The sequence below is a fragment of the Eptatretus burgeri genome, chromosome 3 (genome assembly GCF_056783735.1).
Source record: "Eptatretus burgeri isolate ZD-2024b chromosome 3, Ebu_testis_v1, whole genome shotgun sequence".
NCBI lineage: Eukaryota > Metazoa > Chordata > Myxini > Myxiniformes > Myxinidae > Eptatretus > Eptatretus burgeri.
In genome coordinates this window covers 7,514,526-7,533,207 of record NC_140963.1, presented here as the reverse complement: position 1 = coordinate 7,533,207, position 18,682 = coordinate 7,514,526, and the positions used below count along the sequence as shown (strand labels likewise).

Here is an 18,682-nt window from a genome sequence, read left to right as displayed (position 1 = left end):
ACCTCATGCCGCCTTCCCGTTCCCTCCCCTCGCGCCACCTCCCCTCGCGCCACCTCCCCTTCCTGCCACCTTCCCTCCCCTCGCGCCGCCTTCCTGTTCCCAACCGTCGCGCTGCCTTCCCGTTCCCTCCCCTCGCGCCGCCTTCCCGTTCCCTCCCCTCGCGCCGCCTTCCCGTTCCCTCCCCTCGCGCCGCCTTCCCGTTCCCTCCCCTCGCGCCACCTTCCCGTTCCCTCCCCTTGCTCCACCTTCCCGTTCCCTCCCCTCGCGCCGCCTTCCCCTTCCCTACCCCCCTTGCCGCCCTCCCATTCCCTCCCCTCCTGCCGCCCTACCATTCTCTCCCCCGCGCCGCCCTCCCGCTCCCTCCCCCCACGCCGGCCTCCCATTCCCGCCCCTTACGCAGCCTTCCCGTTCCCTCCCCTCGCGCCGCTTTCCCATTCCCTCCCCTCCTGCCGCCCTACCATTCTCTCCCCCCGCACCGCCCTCCCGTTCCCTCCCCCCGTGCCACCCTCGCATTCCCTCCCTTTGCGCCACCTTCCCGTTCGCTCTGCTCGTGCTGCCATCCCGTTCCCTCTCCTTGCGCCGCCTTCCCCTTCTCTACCCCCCCCGTGCCACCCTCCCGTTCCCTCCCCTCCTGCCGCCCTCCCGTTCCCTCTCCCCATGCCTCTCCCATTCCCTCCCCCCCGCACCACCCTCCCCCTCCCTCCCTGCGTGCTGCCCTCCCATTCCCTCCCTGCGCGCCGACCTCCCGTTCCTTCCCCACGTGCCACCCTTCCCCCGCGTCGCCCTCCCGTTTCCTCCCGTTCCCTCCCCCCACATCAACCTCCCTTTAAATAAAAACAAACTTTTCTATGTTGGTAAATAGTCAAGTTTATAAATCAGAGCATTAATCATATCCTTATAAAATATATCAAAATATCTTTTTATCTCAACAAAGACTTGATAAACATTTAAAGTATTATTCTAATCATAAAGCAGCAGTTGTTGAGATGCCAGGACCAGGAGAGAAAGTTGTATTTAATGAAACAAATAAATGTATAAAACACCCATTTGTAATATCTTCTGATTTTGAGAGCATCGTGGAAAAGACTGACATTAACAAATGTCAAAAGTGCATCCCTTGTGGGTTTTATTACAGTAAATATAGGAATATAGGAAGAAATATAGGAAGGAAGTAAATATAAGTTGAAGTTGTATCGAGGAACTGATGCTGCTGATGAATTTGTTAAAAGGATTGAGGATGATTGTATTCAGCTAACTGAAATTATGTCAAGAACAAATAAATCCCTTAAGTTATTTCCAAATGAAGAGAGAGAATTTTAAGAAGCAAGAATTTGTCATATATGCTCAGAGACTTTGGTAAAAACTGACAAAAGGGTAAGAGATCATTGCCGTATAATGGGGAACGAGAACGGGCACTCAGTAGAGCGCATACCTTCGCCAACGCTACATTTTGCCTCCCCCCCACCCCCAGAAACCGTTGATTGTGAGGGTATTTAATCCTATACCACATCTGCCATCTCATATGTGTTATGATGGCTTAAAAACATTAAATTTCCTGCTGTTTGACACTGATTCACGTACATTGTACAATTTCTGAATGAACTCCCTGACCTTTTTGGGTGGCGGTTGCAAGTCAATCTGATGACAACTGATCACTTTATAAGAAATTATTTTCTAGCATTTTAGGGGCATTTAGCACACACGAGTTTCTGTTTTTCTAAATAAGTTATTTATTGTGAACAAACAAACATTCATTGTACAAAAATGACGATTTTGACCTTTTCATGACCTCGACCTTGACCTTTGTACTCTTAATTTTGTAATTGGTATTAGAGTGTGGGGAAAAGAACAGTCAACATTTTGGTGTTGGTTTCATGCAAATCGGATAAGAATTGACCGTGTTATGACAAAAACCGCACATTTTGCAATGTCGTGATCCCCCCCCCCCTGACCTTTGTCTCCCAACTGCTTTTAAGGGTTATTACGTCATTGTGTCATGTCACATATCACAAGATGGGGAATTGAATTCTGAACATTTTGGCATTAGTTGTATGCAAATTGGATACAAATTGACTGCGCTATGGTAAAAATACTTTTGACCTTTTCATGACCTTGACCTTTGACCCGATCACTCCTAAAATCTCATCAAATGGTCCTTGGATAATAACCAATCATCCCACCAAATTTGCTGCCATTCAGTTCAATACTTTTGGAGTTCTGCGAATAAAAAACAAACAAACACACATATTCACAAATACATAAATACACAGCGATCAAAACATAACCTTCGCACCAAAGTTTGCGAAGGTAAATATAGAGCAGCAGCTCATAATAATTGTAATCTTAATTATAGAATCCCTACATTCATACCTGTATTTCTTCATAATAATTGTCATGATGATACGCATCTCTTTATAAAAGAACGAAGTAAGACTCCTGGAAAGATAATAGCAATTCCTCATAAAGATCAAAAATTACATCTCATTTCCAAAACAGATTTATACTCGTGAAATGGGTGTAAATACAAATATTAAGTTTCTTGACTGTTATAAATTTATGACAAGCCCTCCTAAGTTCGTTGGTTTCAAACATATCCTCTTTTCCTTTACTTTTTAGTTAATTTGGGACTGAAGCCAACTTGGGGAAAGACATTTCTCTTCTTAGTAAAAAGGGCATTTACCCATATGATTATATGGATTCCTTTGAAAGATTTAAAGAAACAAGACTTCCTCCTCAGAAGCGTTTTTATAACAAGTTAAGAAGATGTAATATTATGGGTGAAGAATATGAAACAGCAAAACAAGTTAAGAAAGAGTTTGAGATAAAGAATATGGGTGAATATCATGACCTTTATTTAATAACTGATGTTTTATTACTTGCTGATGTGTTTGGGAAATTTAGAGAGGTTTGTTGTTATGAAGATTCTTATGGACTTGATCCTGTCCATTATGATACATCTCCTGGACTAGCCTGGAGCGCTCTGTTAAAAATGACAAACCAACCCCTTGATGTTCTAAGTGATGTAGATATGCGCTTGATGATTGAGAAGGCTAAAAGGGATGGAATTTCTCAAGTTTGTTCAAAGAGATATGCCAAGGCAAATAAATATCTTCCAGACTTCTCGCCTGATAAGCCCACATCTTACTTAGTGTACTTTGATGCTAATAACTTGCATGGCTGGGCAATGTCTGAATCTCAAACCTATGGTAATTTTAAATCGGTGAAAGAACACGAGTACAAATCTATCTTGGATGATATAATCTCCACAAGTCAAGAAGATTTAGATAAACGGGATTATGGGTATTATTTTGAAGTTGACTTATTATCCAAGAAAACTTCAGAACAAACATTAAGACCTTCCTCATGGAGCTGAAAAAGAGATCCCCAATCAAGAGCTCTTCAGTGGTTAAGAACATTTCTTAAGTTCTTCAAATGAGTTTAAATATATTCCTACAACTAAATTATTTGCATCATTGTTTGATAAAGAGAAGTATGTTTTACATCAAAGAAATCTCAAGCAATTTATTGAAGTAGGACTACAAGTTAAAAAGGTCATTGGTGAGGTAAATATATTGATCATAATATGAGGATGAGAACAAAGGCAAATAATGATTTTGAGAAGGACTTTTACAAGTTGATGAATAATTCTGTATTTGGGAAAACAATGCAAAATATAAGGAATAAACAAAATGTAATACTTGCTACAACTTGGGAGCAGGTGGAGAAGTTGATAAATAAACCAAGCTTATTATCCTCATCTTCAGTTGTCCTACCCTTCCTCCCACCCATGGTTCACTGAAGCTTGTGGTGAAGCATTGTCCTGAATCAACTTGACTTTGTCTTATGGAAAGCAAACCCAACTGAAGGTAATGTCCGTTCCTTCCATAAAGCTCAGAACAAGTGTGTGTCTACCCTCAGGAGAGCCAGAAAACAACATCTTTCGAATCTTAAGTCTGAACTCTCAAACTTCTCTCCCTCCTCCAAGTCTTGGTGGCGTCAAATCAAATCTGTTTCTGGTGTATGCTCCCCCTCCATCCCCTCCCTTACCTCAAATAGCCGCACTGCTGATACCGTATGTGAAAAAGCTGAATGCCGAAAGTTGGTGTTTGCATCTAAATCTTATGTCCGAAACCAATCGCTTTCTGCACCCACCTAACCCAGTCACACACAACTGTCCCTGGACTCTGTGTCCTTTTCCTCTGACAAAGTGGAGAGTTTGCTGTCAAATCTAGACTCAGATTCTGCAACTGGTCCATACGACATCAACCCAGGTGTCCGAAAAACCCCTCTCTCTCTCTCTCTCCTCTCTCCTCTCTCCTCTCTCTCTCTCCCACACATGTGATCAAGGTCATCTGCAATCTGCTTGGAAATCAGCAAATATTACCACCCTGCATAAAAAGGTGCAAAAATAGATCCCTGCAACGACAGAACAATCGGCCTCATCCCAATCATCAGCAAGACATTAAATCCTTCTTCTTCTCCAATGGCTTGATTTCCAATTACCAATTTGGTTTCAGACCTGGCATTCGACCCTGGATATGCTGCTTCTGCTCCCCCAACAATGGATGGAGGTACTCAATGCCAGATATGAAATCAGAGCCATATCCCAAGACTTATTGCGTACTTTTGACACGGTCTGGCACCCTGCCCGACTCACCAAACTCTCTTCCCATGGTATCCAAGCCCATCTCCACTCATGGCTCGCAGACTTCCTCTTCTGTCGCAGCCAACGTGTGGCTCTCAATGGAGTTCTCTCATCTCCTCTTCCTGTCCAGGCTGGAGTTCCTCAAGGTAGCGTTCTGGGCCTTGTTCTTTTTCTGGTCTTCATCAAGGATCTCTCCGACTCTTCGGAAAATCCTCTTTGTCTCTTTGATGATGACTCCACTCTGTCGTACCATCTGTCATCCCTCAGACCGACAAGCCACAGCTTCTTCGCGCTCTGCAAATCTGGGTAAAATCACAAACTGGTCCAATACGTGGAACATGTCTTTCAATCCTGTCAAATCTCAGACTCTCACAATGTCTCTCAAAGGACCATTTAGAACCCCCTCCTCCCCCCCCCCAATCTACTTTCTCAACAATTCTCGGGAAGAAGTCCTTTCTTTCAAGCTTCTGGGTCTCACTATCTGCCATGATCTTTCCTGGGAAAGCCATATTTCCAACCTGGCCTCCAAAGCCAGTCGCCGACTGGGAATCCTTCATCATGCAAAGACCTTCCTCGGGCCACCTGAGCTCCTGACCACATACAAAGCTTTTGTCCACAGACTGATGGAGAACTGTGCTCCCCTCTGGGCTGGTGCTCCTGCCTCTCACCTTTCTCGGATTCACGCTGTGGAATCCAAGGCATTTTGGATCATTGGTAACTCTCACGATGAGGCTGAGTCTTTGGGCCTCTCACTCTCTCACCGCAGGCAGGTCGGTGGTCTTTCTGTCTTCTTTCGTCTCCTCTCTGGTCTCGCCCCCACTGCTTTGTCTGCGATTTGTCCCCATCATATTTCCACAGGGCGCTCAAGGTCCGTCAACGACCACTTTCTTGTAAAACTACCAAAATCACGAATCACTGCTCACCCTCACTCTTTCATTCCTCGTTTTCCCCTCCTTTGAAATAAACTCCCACACTCTCTTCAATCACATTTTCCCTCCAGGCCTTCAAAACAGCCATTTACCACCATCCCTTAACTTCCCCCATCCAAAACCTCGATCTTTTCGACCCCTGTTTATCCACCCCCAAACCCACCTCCTTCAAATTCCCTGCTTTCCTTCCTGCAAGTTCCTGTAATGTCCATCTTGTATTCGCCGTGTTCCCCACCCCATATCTCTCCTTTCCAAAAATCTAATGTCTCTCTTCCCCACTGTTTTGTCCTCCCTCTCCCACCCCTCTTGTCTCATGCCCCCCTTGCTGTACGTTGTGCGTTAGCTGTTATACAAGCCTCAACAACGCATACAAAAAAAAGGCTTTAAAAGACTACAAATATTTGCAGATAATTTTTGTTCTGTTCATTTCAAGAAAGAGAGTATAAGCTGGATAAGCCGATTTATGTGGGAACATCTGTTTTCGATCCTTCAAAGTATTTGATGTATGATTACTTTTATAATAATCTTAAGAAAAGATATGGTGAGAATATTGTATTGCTATTTATGGATATGGATAGTTTCATATTAGAGTTAACTGCAGATGATGCTTATAATGAAATGAAAGAAGATGAAGATATTTATGATACAAGTAATTATGATTCTAATAACCTGCTCTTTTCAAATAAGAATAAAAAGGTTATTGGTAAATTTAAAGATGAATGAGGTGAAAAGATACTAAGTGAATTTGTAGGTGTTAGATGAAAGGCATATGCTTATAAATACTTAATGAGAGGGTTAAATGAATTCAAATGTGAAAAGAAACTTAAAGGTTTAAAGAAGAGTGTATTAAAATAGACCATCATCTTTCAACATCACCTTGAATGTACGTATATTGAAGAGAAAGGATGTTTATCGAGAGATGAATCTTACTAGAAATTATTAACACGAAATATTCTCAGAGACTGTTCGTAAGAAAGCTCTAACAGCATTTGATGACAAAAGATATGTAATGAGTGATGGAATAAATACATTACCTTATGGGTTTAAAGTATAAGTATTAATAAAAAAATTGGAGGTTTTAAAGGGCTACCACTGCATTATTTGTAGTTGATGAATAAATTAAGTTATTTCGGAAATTCTACATATAACTCAAACTCTCATCTTGCATGTATGTATGTTCCCAAAATACAGCCAAAACGGTACAAGATAGCACAAAAATTTTCAGCCCACCTTACTCACCATTCTCCTGCGGTGTGCAGTATCAAGTTTCGTTCAAATCGGACAACGAAAAAAATTATTAAAAAATCAATTCCCGATTCAGTCAAGTACTCTTTGGGAGAATTTGATCAATGCAAACAGGCTCAGTGGTATTGTTCGCTGGAGCTATCTTTTTTTTTTCTTGAAATGATTTATTTAAAAATCTCAAACATTTAGTTTCGCCAAAAAACGATTTATTTTTAAACAGGAAATAAACATCGCCATTTTGATCTCATACTTCCATGTTCATTAATAAATAAAATTGTGTTTGGAAGATAACACACAATAATTTCTTCGACTTTCTTTACTCCATTATTATTTTTTTTCCACATTGACACGCAATGTAAGTTTCATTCAAATCGGACAATGAAAAAAAAAATTAAAAAATCAATTCCCGATTCAGACAGGTACTGAGGAGTATTTGATCAAAGCGAACAACCTCAGTGGTATAGTTGGCTGGAGCTATCTTTTAATTTTTTTTTGAAATGATTTTTTTTAATCAACCGCTGTCACAATGGGAACCCATCGGGTTCATGGGTCATCGAGTAAAACACAAATATCTCTTTCATCTCTGTTTGACTACTCTATTTGACGATTTTACTGCAATTCCATCTCTATTTGACGACTCAATTTGGTTGAAGAAATTATCATGTGAAAGGGAGTCGAAGCCAGCACCGCAGGGATAGTAATGTCAAAAGGGAGGTGTTTGACGCAGTAATGTGTTCCAGTTTGACAAAGGAGAAATACGAGTGAGCGTAAGAGAGCAAATACTGCGAATTTAAGAAATGGGACATATTACAGCATCAAACTCTCCCTTTTGACACGATTCCCATTCCCTCCCCTCCCGCCGCCTTCGTATTCCCACCCCACTCGCCACCTTTCCATTCCCTCCACACTTGCCACCTTCCCATTCCCTCCCCCTCGTGCAGTTTCCCTGTCACTTGTGCTGCCCCCCCACCACATTGTCTACCCCGCTGTGCTGCTCCCCCCCCCCCACCCCGGCTGCCTTCTCCCAACCTCGCGCTGCCTTCTTCTCCCCCACCCCCCACACTGCCTTCTTCTCCCAATCTCGCACTGCCTGTCCCCCTCACACTGCCTACTCCCCCTGCCTTATCCCTCCCCCTTCATGCTGCCTACTCCTCCCCCTCACGCTGCCTTTCTCCTCCCCCTCACGCTGCCTACTCCTCCCCCTCACGCTGCCGACTCCTCCCCCTCACGCTGCCGACTCCTCCCCCTCACGCTGCCTACTCCCCCCTCACGCTGCCTACTCCCCCCTCACGCTGCCTACTCCCCCCTCACGCTGCCGACTCCCCCTCACGCTGCCTACTCCCCCCTCACGCTGCCTACTCCCCCTCACGCTGCCTACTCCCCCTCACGCTGCCTACTTCCCCCTGCCTTATCCCTCCCCTTCATGCTGCCTACTCCCCCTCGCGCTGCCTACTCCCCCCCCTCGCGCTGCCTACTCCCCCCTCGCGCTGCCTACTCCCCCCTCGCGCTGCCTACTCCCCCCCTCGCGCTGCCTACTCCCCCCCCTCGCGCTGCCTACTCCCCCCCTCGCGCTGCCTACTCCCTCCCTCGCGCTGCCTTCTTCTCCCCCTCCCTCGCACTGCCTTCTCACCCCCCACCCACCTCGCACTGCCTTCTCACCCCCCCCCACCCACCTCGCACTGCCTTCTCCCCCCCCCCACCTCATCTCACACTGCCTGCTCCCCCGGTGAAAAATTTCGATGAGATTTTCTGTTGTAAAAGTGGTGTTTTCACTATTATTGGGCAATAAACTTAGAAGGCTGTCAAAGTATACACAGTGGTGGACTTCCGCCTAAAGTAGTAGAGTTGGCATCTATGTGTTGCCGCAAAAGTGTGGAGCAAGGAAGTGTTTGTATAAACACTCATATGCATCATTCTGTTTAACTTTCCATCATGCCAGATGTGGCTTAAAGAATGGAACCCCAATAATGGTGGCCTGGCTTCATCTGTAATGCACATACCATTTTTGTTACGTTAATAGGTTAAGGTTTAAAGAAAGGCTCGTTTTGTTATTTAATGAACACTGTGAGAATAAGATGTCCTGCAATACCCAGATTGGCGCTGTCAGGATAGGTTGTGCAGAAAGACCAATATTGCCCTTGAGCTGCGCTTCTTATTCTTCTTCCCATATTCCCTTTATTTCAACTTATCACTGCATTGTTGACCATAATGGTGCCAGGAACAAGCAGAGCCCTGATCTTGACATCATGGAGGGATCACAGAGTTGTTGGCACAGCCAATGTGTAAGACCAGTGACATCACGACCAGGTGGGGATATATGCAAGAGGCTGTGGGTGAAGTGAGAGCTTTTTGCAAGCCCTTTTGGCAGTGAGGAGATCATGGAGAGGGGGAATCTCAGAGTGTGCGATGAGCTAGTCAGGAAAGTGAAAAGTGGCTAGTGGTACGGAGGGACTGGTGAGTTGCCTATGGTTCACGGAACACAAGCGGTCATGATACGTGCTGCAAGAAGACGTGAACGCAAGATACGAGAAGCTTGTCTCGCCTGCGGAAATCTCTACCCACTCTTCAGTATGAGGGTGTGGAAAGCTTCACCCCTCTTCTCACCAACTTCACATTGTATTGTAACTATAGCTCATTGTTCCCCTTTTGTTGAACAAAACACTTACACATTTACTTCCTCAACAACAACGTAATAAAGTCTGACAATTTATTTCACAATCAAGCAGCACATTACAGAAATGTTTCTTTTTCAAATAATACTTGTCAGGAAAAGGAAAGCAATCAATTAAAAGGATGCTATTTATGGCAATTCTGCTGCAAAAACAGAAATGGGTGCTCAAAAGCATTCCGACAAAACCCCCTCCTCCCCCATTCCACCCCAAATTCTCCAGGTGAGATGCCTTCTGACTTTTCCATCCTAAAACAAAATAGAACATCTTTAGATGTCTGTTTGAGAGTGATGGAAAAGTCGAAAAGGCTGTGGACCAGGAGAAAAGTTCCAATGCAGCAGTGTACCTACCACACATGCAGCATTTGGATACACAAGGAACTTTGGCGCAGGAGGAGGCAATTCGGCTCATCGTGTCTGTGCTGCACCAATCCCAGTGTCATCACCCATCAAGACACAAGCGACCTACCATGCACACAAGACAGTATCCCCACACCCCTCTATCTTCAGTGCATCCAGGTACTATCTAAATCCCATTTCGGCGCATTCACCCTTCTACTGCCATTACCTTTCTCGGGAGACCATTCTGTGCATCAACCAGTCTGGCCGACTGAAAGACCCTGCCGTAAAATTGTCCCAACTATCATCTTCCTTACTCTCAAGCGATGATAATTGTTCATAACACTGTCTACTCTGCTGAAAAACTCCATGGCACCGATCATGTCCACACCATTTATTATCTTAAACATCTTCATCAGATCCCCTTGTCATCACAGCCTTTCCAATGTGTTGAGTCTTATCTCCTGCAACCATTCCTTATAGCTTAGTCCAGCTAACCCTGGAATTAATTGAGTTGCTTGATGCTGTACATGCTCCATGGCAGCGATATCCCTCTTCAGATATGTGGTGAACAAAACTGCACACAATATTCAAGATGAGGCCTCACTAAATTCCTCCACAGTACATTAACACTACCTCCTTTTATGAATAATTTATCCCTCTATGAATACAACCTAAAACCATATTTGCTTTTCCAAAAGCTGCTTGGCACTGTGCTGTCACCTCTCCCCTCCCCCACATCAACCACCACCTTGAGATCGTTCTGCTGTGTCGCACACCCCAATACTGCCTATTGTATTATATAATTTCTATTTTCATTATTTTTCAATACCTTTCCCCACCACCTGACATTTCTTCGTGTTAAACTGCATCTGCCAGTCTTTTTCCTCATTTATTAACCAGTAGGGTTGGTACCACCTGGGCAGAATAATTCTCAGTGATTTTTGGCAAGGTATATCATCCAAGAGTTAGAAAATACGTGATGGCATTGCACCGGTGGTAGCTGTTTGTGTGTTATCACCCTGTTTATATGCCTCCCCTGAAATAAGCTTTTGTTCAAAATGGCCAGTACAAGGTAAGACATCCTACTTCAACTTAAGAACATTTTTTTTATCAGTCAAACATTAACATTGAAATTTGTCTCACCTTTTACTCGGATCATTTGCTTCTCAACAAAAAGTGCGAAACATGCCTCGGCTGAAAGGTGCGTCATTGGTGACACTTATGTATCAGTGTCTATTTCCTGTGTGATAAATCATACCGCCTTTAGAAAAGTATTTGTCTATCATTTACTGTGGAAAGTAAATAAAAGTTCTGGAACAATATAATTAGATGGGTGTTTCGCAAATATATGAAGAAATCCAAAAATCTAAATTTCTTTTTTGTATGTTGTATATTAAGATCAGTATAGTAGACAATCTTACTCCACCCCCCAAATGAAAAAAATACCTAATTTGGACGGATTTATGTAGTTTGGTCAACGTCATGATATTTTCCCTGTTGTTATTGAAGGATACTTTCCAAGAATCTAAACAAAGGTCAATGATAGCACGTTCATGAACAAGATTAATGCTTTTTTCCCTGTGATTTCTCAAAATATACAGAATTTCACGGATTTAGATACTAAATAATGCACATATGAAGGCATCAAACACCTGTATTATCTAATAATAATATCAAACAACATAAACCAATAAGACAGCAGCAAGATGGTTAATCATGTGCAATCTTATGAATGACTCAAAGGTGAAAATGAAACAATCTTCTATTGTCAGGCATAAAATTACAGAATAGAAACACAAATGTGGTGTTCCACACTAACAAGACCATTACTCGGACCAATGTGTTGTTGATAAACATATTGTCTAATCACCAAAGACGGGTCCTTTATAGTTTCTAAGACATCTCTGGTCATATGCACTGATTGTAAGGAATATAAATGTTCAAGATGAACTTAAAAATCATAATCATTATCCAGTTCTTCAATATCCTCATCTAAACTTTCCCCATTGTCTGACTCAAAGATGGATATGTTCTGAAATGTATCAGCACTGGACTATCAGTGCCTGTAATTGCAAACACTAAATGCTAGGCTAGTTTTAACAACTGTTTTGAAAAGCAAATAACATGAGCTACGTGCCTATCAATTTTCAAGAAGATGTATCCTATAATAAGAGAGAACCATTCGTTTTAAATAGAATGTCTTTTTCTGTCTTACGCCGGTTTCAGAAAAGTTTATTTTGGGATGGGGGTTACTAAATGGATAATAACACACAAAAGGCTACCACCAATGCGATGCTATCACATAGTTTCTGACTGTAGAGATGTATACCCTGCCAAAAATTATGATGAGCATTATTCTTCTTGGATGGTACTGGTGGCCAAAAATTACCGGGTCTGGCTCATGGCCTATATGTGTCATTGTAAATTGAGAAAACTGACTCGTTACCCCACTATCCAAATCGTTGATGTAAATTATGAATCATAATGGTCTCAGCACTGATCCCTCAGATACCTCACACTTACATCCTCCCACTCCCAGCCACACTTTCGTTACTATCACCACTGAAGTTAGTTATTCGATCAAGTACTTCACAAGCCTTCACCTTAGCGAACAATCTCCTTTGTCTACCTTATCAAATGTCTTCTGAAAGTCGAGATGTACTCCATCCAATGCACTCTTCTCATCCACCCAATCAGAAAGTACTTTTGAGAACTCTAACAGATTTGTGAAGCATGATGTCTTTTTGGACTGACTACCTTATTAAAGCTCATCAGTCCATGCTGACCTCCTTTAATTAGTTTGAAATAATTCAAATGCTTCCCCATCCGTTCCTTAATCAATGTCTCCAACACATTTCCCACAACTGAAGTCAAGGTAATAGGTGTATCACTCCCCAATTCTTCTCTGCATCCTTTCTTCAATACATTTGTTCCACTCCCTCTGGTATCAGCCTTGACTCAACGTGCTGTTTAAGCTGTTCCAATATCTAGATCATCAAAGAAATGCCAATGTATTTATTATTTTTCTATATACCAGTAGATATAATTATTAAAGAAAATTCTTACTAACCACAGATGCTTGTACCAGTGGAAATGGTACCAGTACCAGTAAAGGGAATTTTCTTATTAAAATTTAGTCAAAAAATTCCCTTTACTTTTTGATTTACCAGATGTTGAAAAAATATTATATATAAACGTTGGCATCTTGGACGGCATTGTGAGTACCTGTCGTACAAACTTTCTGAAACCCCTCATGTCGGACAAGCATTGTATGTTGTGTATTTTAAATACCTTTGGAGTTATTATTTTGAAATATAATATCAATTACAACCTTCTATTTGATAATTTTCTTTCTGCACAAAACTTTGCAAAATCCACGTAAAATGTTGAGTGGGTATCTACTGTCGGCTCACAGATCAGTGATCAGAATATGTGGAATAAAATCATGAAATGCAATGTTTAAAATAGCAAGGGGATCCCAAAACCACGTACAAGGAAGAAAGAAGCAAAGCATGATTTTTTTCAATTGAATAACTCAAGAGCAAAGTTGCAATTTCGAAGAGCAAAATGTTTGTTAAAGGAAAGAAAAATTATGATTTCATGAATACAACAAAACAACAGGACAGTCGGTGCTGATCATGAGATCAAAGCAAAGAAACTCTCTATCGCACAATCCCGTTTTGGACGTTTTTTGGTTGGAAGTAAGGAAAGGATATGGGGCGCAGCTTGTCCACACCGTCGAGGTGCTGTTGCAGCTTCTCAAGTGCTTCCTGGAAGCGACTGTAGGCCTCAATCGATGCCTCATCACCAAAGTATTGCTCAATGTCATGGCCCAGGGGTACCTGGAACAAGGCCACATCAAATTCACCAGGACTTTACCTTTCATCATAAAACTCAAGGTTATTTCATTGATCGAGGTGCAAATGGATGGTGGGTGGAATCCGGTCTTGCTTTCATTAAGGAGATAAAGCAGAAGTAACGACACAAATACATTGGCAGAGCACAGCATGGCACAGCACAGAACATTACATAGAAAGGCAAGTGATGACTGGCTCTTCCTCTCTGTTCTCTCTTACAATACTCTGCCATCTACAATATACACATTTGATCAAAAAACATGCACAAAGGCCCCTCCCTCTACAAACTACTCATAATTACTGGACAATTGTATCACCATATGCTGCTCAAAATTGCTCGTTAAGGGAAGATGAGTCTATATCCAGAAGCAAACAGTAATTTCTCCAACTCTCGCAATCTTTCCACACAGTTTCTAATCTTAATACTGTTATGTTTGTGGGGGTAGATGAAGGGATTTCATCGGAGAGATAGGATTATGTGCAGTTGTTTGGTCTGTGGACGTGAGAGACATCTCGATGTAATTAAGTAAGGAGACCGTGAGCTTAAGTGTTACTTGTCACCACACGGGAAGGGGGGGGGGGGTGGTGCCGTGTTAATTAGGTAGGGTCGATGACCAATTGCCCCAGTATGTGATTGCCCCTTGTGAACTTTCCCTTTGTTTTTGTATTCTACAAGCTTCCCGGGTTAACTACAAGCGGGTAGAGGCCCCGCCTTCCCGGGTTTCATGTGAGCAGGCCACGCCCCGGAGGCAGAGGATTGACGGGCGTGATGAGACATTGAGGACCTCGTTTTTGCTCTTGGCATGACGAAGGTTGCACGATTCTCGTGTTTGTGCTGTGTGAATTTGGCTCGCGTGCTGAGCAGGACGTTGGCTGTTGATGGTTTGGTTGAGTCGTGAAGTGTGTACGATTCTGAGGAGGGAAGGAGAGCGTGCCTTGTGGCCTCAACGCCGGGTCTCACAAATCGTCTCGTCGCGTGGGCCATCATTGTGACCTGACTGGGTGCAAGAGAGGAATGGTTGGCATATTCGCTTGTGAAATGAAGCTGCACGGTGGTCTCTGAGCCTTGGCATTAATTACTGCTCACAAATTGCCTGATGACCTTCTTCCATGAACATGGCCTTTTTTTTTATTTTTTTTTTTGTATACCTTGGTCGAGGCTCGTATGAGAGCTAACACACAACTCACAGCAAGGAGGCATGAGACAAGAGGGGCGGGAGTGGAAGGGACAAAACAGTGGGGAACAGACACATTAGGTGAACTGTGGAAGGGAGAGGGATGGGGATGGGACGGGGAACATGGCGAAGAGAAGATGGACATTTCAGGGACTTTCAGGAAGGAAAGCAGGAGAAATGAAGGAAGTGGGCTTGGGTGGATTATCGGGGGTAGAAAAGATCGAGGATTTGGATGGGGGAAGATAAGAGGTGGTGGTGAACAGCTGTTTTGAAAGCCTGGAGGGAAGAATGGGAAAGAATAGAGTGAGGAAGTTTATTCCAAAGGCGGGAAAAAAGAGGAATGAAAGAGTGAAGATGAGCAGTGATTCGTGATTTTGGTAGTTTTACCAGAAGGGGGTTGTTGGCGGACCTTGAGCGCCCTGTGGAAATGTGGTGGGGACAAATCGCAGAGAGAGCAGGGGGGGCAAGGCTGGAGAGGAGTGGGTAGAAGACAGAAAGACCACCGACCAACCTGCGGTGATTGAGTGAGAGGCCCGAAGACTCAGCTTCATTGCGGGAGATGCCAATGATCTTAAATGCCCTGGTTTCGACAGCGTGAAGCCGAGAAAGGTGGGAGGCAGGAGCACCAGCCCAAAGGGGAGAGCAGTACTCCATCAGGCTACGGACAAAAGCTTTGTAAGTGGTCAGGAGCTCAAGAGGGCCGAGGAAGGACTTAGCACGACGGAGGATTCCCAGTCGGCGACTGGCTTTTGAGGCGAGGTTGGAAATGTGACTTTCCCAGGAAAGGTCATGGCAGATAGTGAGACCTAGAAGCTTGAAAGAAAAGACTTCTTCCAGAGGATTGTTGAGAAAGTGGATGGGGGGTTTTGTAAACGGTCCTTTCGAAGAGACATAGTGAGAGTGTGAGATTTGTCTGGATTGAAAGACATGTTCCACGTGTTGGACCAGTTTGTGATTTTATCCAGATCTGCAGTGAGTGAAGAAGCTGCTGCTTGCCGGTCTGAGGGATGATAGATGGTACGGCAGAGGGTGGAGTCGTCGGCAAAGAGAAATAGAGGATTTTCCAGAGAGTCCGAGAGATCATTGATGAAAACCAGAAAAAGAACAGGGCCCAGAACGCTACCTTGAGGAACTCCAGCCTGCACAGGAAGAGGGGATGAAAGAACTCCATTTAGGGCCACACGTTGACTGCGACAGGAGAGGAAGTCTGCGAGCCATGAGTGGAGATGGCCTTGAATACCATGGGAAGAGAGTTTGGTGAGTAGGGCAGGGTGCCAGACTGTGTCAAAAGCACGTGATATGTCCAGGGATACGGCTCGGATTTCCTGTCTGGCATTGAGGACCTCCATCCATTGATGGGAGAGCAGAAGCAGCATATCCAGGGTAGAGTGACCTGGTCTGAAACCAAATTGATGATTGGAAATCAAGCCATTGGAGAAGAGGAAGGATTTCATATCTGAAGCGATGATGGATTCCATCACCTTGCTGATGATTGGGAGAAGGCTGATTGGTCTGTAGTTATAGGGATCTGTTTTTGCACCTTTTTTATGCAGGGCAGTGATGTTAGCAGATTTCCAAGCAGAAATCCAGATTTCCAGGCTTGGCGCAATTTTGTTGGGCGCGTCTTCGAAGCACCTCAATTCCACATTCCATGAGGACCATCTTGACCAAGCTAAGTGCCAGGACAAAGGCGGGATTTTTCTTTGGTTAATTTTCCCCTTGTCTGTATTTAAGTCTGTGCGGAGGTGCCTCAATTAGATTTTGATCTCGTCAACCTCACGTTTTCCTTTCATCTATCTATAATTCCAGCAATCTGTGTGTGTGTCTGTCTGTCTGTAACCGCTGTTTCTTGACAACCACTGGTCCGATCTAATTGAAACTTGCCCGCTATATTGCTGGGGACCTGAGGATGTGCCTTTTCAAGGTTTGATATTAATCGGATAAGTACTTCCCAAGTTATGGCCATTTATTTACCAAACCAATGAAGGGACACATTGCTGCGTCGGCGTGGCCGTTGGGGAAGAGATCCTCAGTTACCAATGACAGGACACGTTGCTTGGCGTTTTGCACCCACAGTATCTATCTTCTATCCATCTATAATTCCAGCAATCTCTGTTTGTTTGCCTTGTCAAGGTTTGAAATTAATTGGACAAGTGGTTCCCAAGTTATGACCAAGTTAGAGCGCGTTCCCCATTACGGGTTACAACGTACGGACTTCCGGATAGTGATGACTCACTGTATTCTAATAATTTCTCGATTTCTTATGCGCATTTATAGATAAACACAATGCCCCAATCCAGTCGTCATTTACGAGAGCGAAGGAATGGCCAGGGTGGTTGTTTGAAAGTTTATTATTATTTTTTTTTACACGTACGGCCACGCACGTACGGCCACGCACATACGCTCTTCGCGAGAGCGAAGGAATGGCCTGCGTAGTTGTTGTTTCTGGCACGCGGTCTGAAAGTTTTTTTTTTGCATGTACGGGCACACACTCGTTATTATAATTTGAATTATTGTCCTTGTGCATATTTGATTACTGCTATTAAATTATTATTTAATTGATTTGATTTGCTTGTGTCCGTGTATTCGTGCCGTTCTGGAGGTGCAGCGATTCACTGTTTTACCATGCGTGCACATTAATCTCTGAGAGTCTTGGCTGGAGGGAGAAGTTGGGCCATCCGTCCAGGTAGGGGTTAAATCCCCTGGACATGACAATACTATCTTCTTCTTCTTCTTCTTCTTCTTCTTCTTCCGGCTGCTCCCGTTAGGGGTCGCCACAGCAGATCAACCATCTCCATTTCGCTCTATCCTCCACATCATCCATTGACACTCCAACCACCCGCATGTCCACCCTCACCGCATCCATGAACCTCTTCTTTGGCCTTCCTCTTCTCCTCCTGCCTGGCGGCTCCACCCTCAGCATCCTTATCCCGATATACTCCGCTTCCCTCCTGTGCATATGTCCAAACCATCTCAATCTCGCCTCTCTCACTTTGTCTCCAAACCGTCCTACCTGCGCTGTCCCTCTAATATACTCGTTCCTTATCCTGTCCATCCTCGTTACTCCCAACGAGAATTGCAGCATCTTTAACTCTGCCACCTCCAGCTCCGCTTCCTGTCTTTTTGTTAGCACCACCGCCTCCAAACCATACAACATCGCTGGTATCACTACCGTCTTATATCTTTTCCCCTTCACTCTTGCAGCTACCCTTCTGTCACAAATCACTCCAGCAACTCTTCTCCAACCACTCCATCCTGCCTGCACTCTCTTTTTGACTTCTCTACCACACTCTCCGTTACTTTTAACAGTTGATCACAAGTACTTAAACCCATCCACCTTCACAAACCTCAACTCCTTGTAACCACACCATACCACCACCCTCCCTCTCATTTACGCACATGTACTCCATCTTACTCCGACTGACTATCATTCCCCTTCTCTCAAGTGCGTACCTCCACTTCTTGAGGCTCGCCTCAGCCTGCTCCCTACTCTCCCTACAGATCATGATGTCATCCGCGAACATCAAAGTCCATGGAGACTCCAGTCTGATCTCGTGAACACGACAATACTATGCAATATTAAAATCATCAACCTTTATATTCCACTCAAGGTTTAAAAATTTTGTCTTAACAAGTATGAGTGTCATGTATAACAAGTAAAAAAAAAAGTCATAAAATGTCATAGGCCCCGTTGTTCATTTAAGTAAAAGGGCAAGCCCATATTTATGAACCACTAAAATGCCCGCCAGTCTATCAGTCAGCCATCTTTGATCTGATCGCAAAATAAGGTGAAGAGAAAGTATACACAATCATGTAGTGTG

The 18,682-nt window shown here is 43.8% G+C and overlaps 1 protein-coding gene across 1 annotated transcript in view; it reads right to left on the bottom strand.

The window, feature by feature from the left end:
* Nucleotides 1-9,512: 9,512 nt before the first annotated feature.
* The window catches only part of LOC147029352 (polyunsaturated fatty acid 5-lipoxygenase-like), a 184,645-nt gene continuing 175,475 nt past the window's right edge, over nt 9,513-18,682 (bottom strand). Inside the window, exon 15 of the mRNA XM_085872352.1 lies at nt 9,513-13,671. Coding sequence (XP_085728478.1) covers nt 13,492-13,671 — 180 coding nt within the window. The 3' untranslated portion in view covers nt 9,513-13,491. The remainder of the gene's footprint in view (nt 13,672-18,682) is intronic.